Consider the following 1,996-nt stretch of genomic DNA (forward strand, 5'->3'; position numbering starts at 1 on the left):
TTTGAAAAGCATTTTATTAAATTCTTGGGATTAATAAAACAACATAAAATTCGTATTTTATGAAGGTAGTGAAGAAATTTATTGGAGTTTGTTTATACACTGATCTTAATTACACTACACACGGTATTATTAGGAGAACTGTAATATCTGTTAAATGTGATTATGTTGCTTAAATTGATGATTTTATGTAAATACATGCCTGAACACAGATTTAACGTGTAACTGAAGCGTTAATCTTCATTAGGTCAGATTATATTGTGTGAGGACATGGCTTCAGCAGTGTGTTAGGTACCCCATCCTGATGATGTAATTAAATAGGCGGAGTCGCATCCTGAAAGTCCTGTTGTATTGAACTGAATTCCGGAAATACGGGGCCTGAAAGCAGACCAATRAACTGCCTCCAGACCGAGCTGCTCTCTGTGAGAGTTGCATGAACTCTTTCACATTCAATTTCCATGTATTGGTACATTCTCGGTGTGGTTTTAGCACATAGAATTGTAAACAAACACGCTTAACAATATTTTCTTTCAGTAGAACACGGAAAACCAGATTTTTAACCTGAACTTTACCTGAGATCAGAACTGAAACTAGACGCTGATAAAAATTTATGAAAACATTTTTTGTCCCTCATTTGTAGCGCCCCCTAAATAGACGGCACCCTTTGCATTTGCCTATACTGCCTATGCCGTGGACCTGGTTCAAACCAGGTGTGTTGAAGCAGAGAAACAATGAAACATGCAGGACGGCGGCCTTTCAGGACCAGGACCTGACACCCCTGATCTAATACAACCAGGCGGACTCACTCAGGACTCACTGTCCTGCAGGTTTTAGACGTTTCTCTGTTTCTGATTCATATCTGCTCAGGTCTGCAGATGACTTGTTTAAACCATTTAAATGTTTGTCTTTAAACATGTATTCTTGTTTGGTTCCTCGTTTTCAGGTCCTGGGGTTTCTGCACTGGGTCCTGGTAGCCAGCACACCTTACACCCTGGTGCCGGAGTACGGTTGGGTGATGTTTGTGGCCGTCACGCTGTGGATCATCACCACCATCCTCTTCATCGTCATCCTCTTCAGCGTCCAGCGACACCTGGCCTTCGTTCCCTGGCCGCTGACGGTACTGACAGAAATATACTTAATAATTCAGGGGGGGAAATCTCTTCATTTTGATGTGTTGTATATTTGCTGGAAATGACTCACCATGGTAACTAATCGCCCATCTGTCACTCCCTGACTGCCACTGAGAGGCAGAACAAACTGAAAAGTAAGCCTCAAAAGAAAAGCCGCTGAGCAAAAACTACAAGTCAGATCTTAAAAGTTCCTGAGCTGTGAGCGACAGAAGACTCTGGGAGTCACACGGGTGGATTTTTATCTTTCGGCAGCGTTTTATGTCAGTCATAYGATAAGTTAAAAACACCCTTCGCTTCCAGTTTTGAAGAGACAATTTTAAAAATTAAAATCTGTAGATGTGCTGTTTGGGTTTAGAGGGGATTCAAGAGAAAACCATAAATCTCACAGCAGTGAAAGATGCACTGGATGAAAGAAGACAAAAAGATTTACAAAAACATGTAGGTAGTAAGAAAAGTTGGTTTCATGGCAGCTCAACATCCTGTCAAACATTTTATGGGGAAAAAAAACTAAAAAAAATCATAAAACTTGAGCAGCGATTGACTAAAAATCATAAAGATAAGAAAATGCCACTTCAGTCGTGTCTAACTTTCTGAGACTCGTTTAAACTTCGAATGATGTTTCTGGTGAAAAATGTCTGACCTGCAGAACTCCAGTTCCATCATCCGTTTCAACAAATCCTCATTGATGTCCATTGCACAGTGCCGGATCTAGGATTTTTCTGAATAAGGGGCCATCAAGGGGCCACAATATTCTTATAGGGGCCAAGTATTTCTTTAATGGTGCGTTCACACCGAACGCGATTTCAGTGTCAGGAGCAGCAGGTTTACATACAAAATCTATGGTGGACACGCTTCAAGCAGCATCGGGA

At 41.1% G+C, this 1,996-nt stretch overlaps 1 protein-coding gene across 1 annotated transcript in view; it reads left to right on the forward strand.

Annotated features, from left to right (window-relative positions):
• pllp (plasmolipin) overlaps positions 1 to 1,996 on the forward strand; it is a 7,139-nt gene that overhangs the window by 2,398 nt on the left and 2,745 nt on the right. The window contains exon 2 of the mRNA XM_014033995.1: positions 941 to 1,114. Within this exon, the coding sequence (XP_013889449.1) occupies positions 941 to 1,114 (174 nt within the window). The remainder of the gene's footprint in view (positions 1 to 940; positions 1,115 to 1,996) is intronic.

Source organism: Austrofundulus limnaeus, unplaced genomic scaffold (genome assembly GCF_001266775.1).
Source record: "Austrofundulus limnaeus strain Quisiro unplaced genomic scaffold, Austrofundulus_limnaeus-1.0 Scaffold7, whole genome shotgun sequence".
Lineage (NCBI taxonomy): Eukaryota > Metazoa > Chordata > Actinopteri > Cyprinodontiformes > Rivulidae > Austrofundulus > Austrofundulus limnaeus.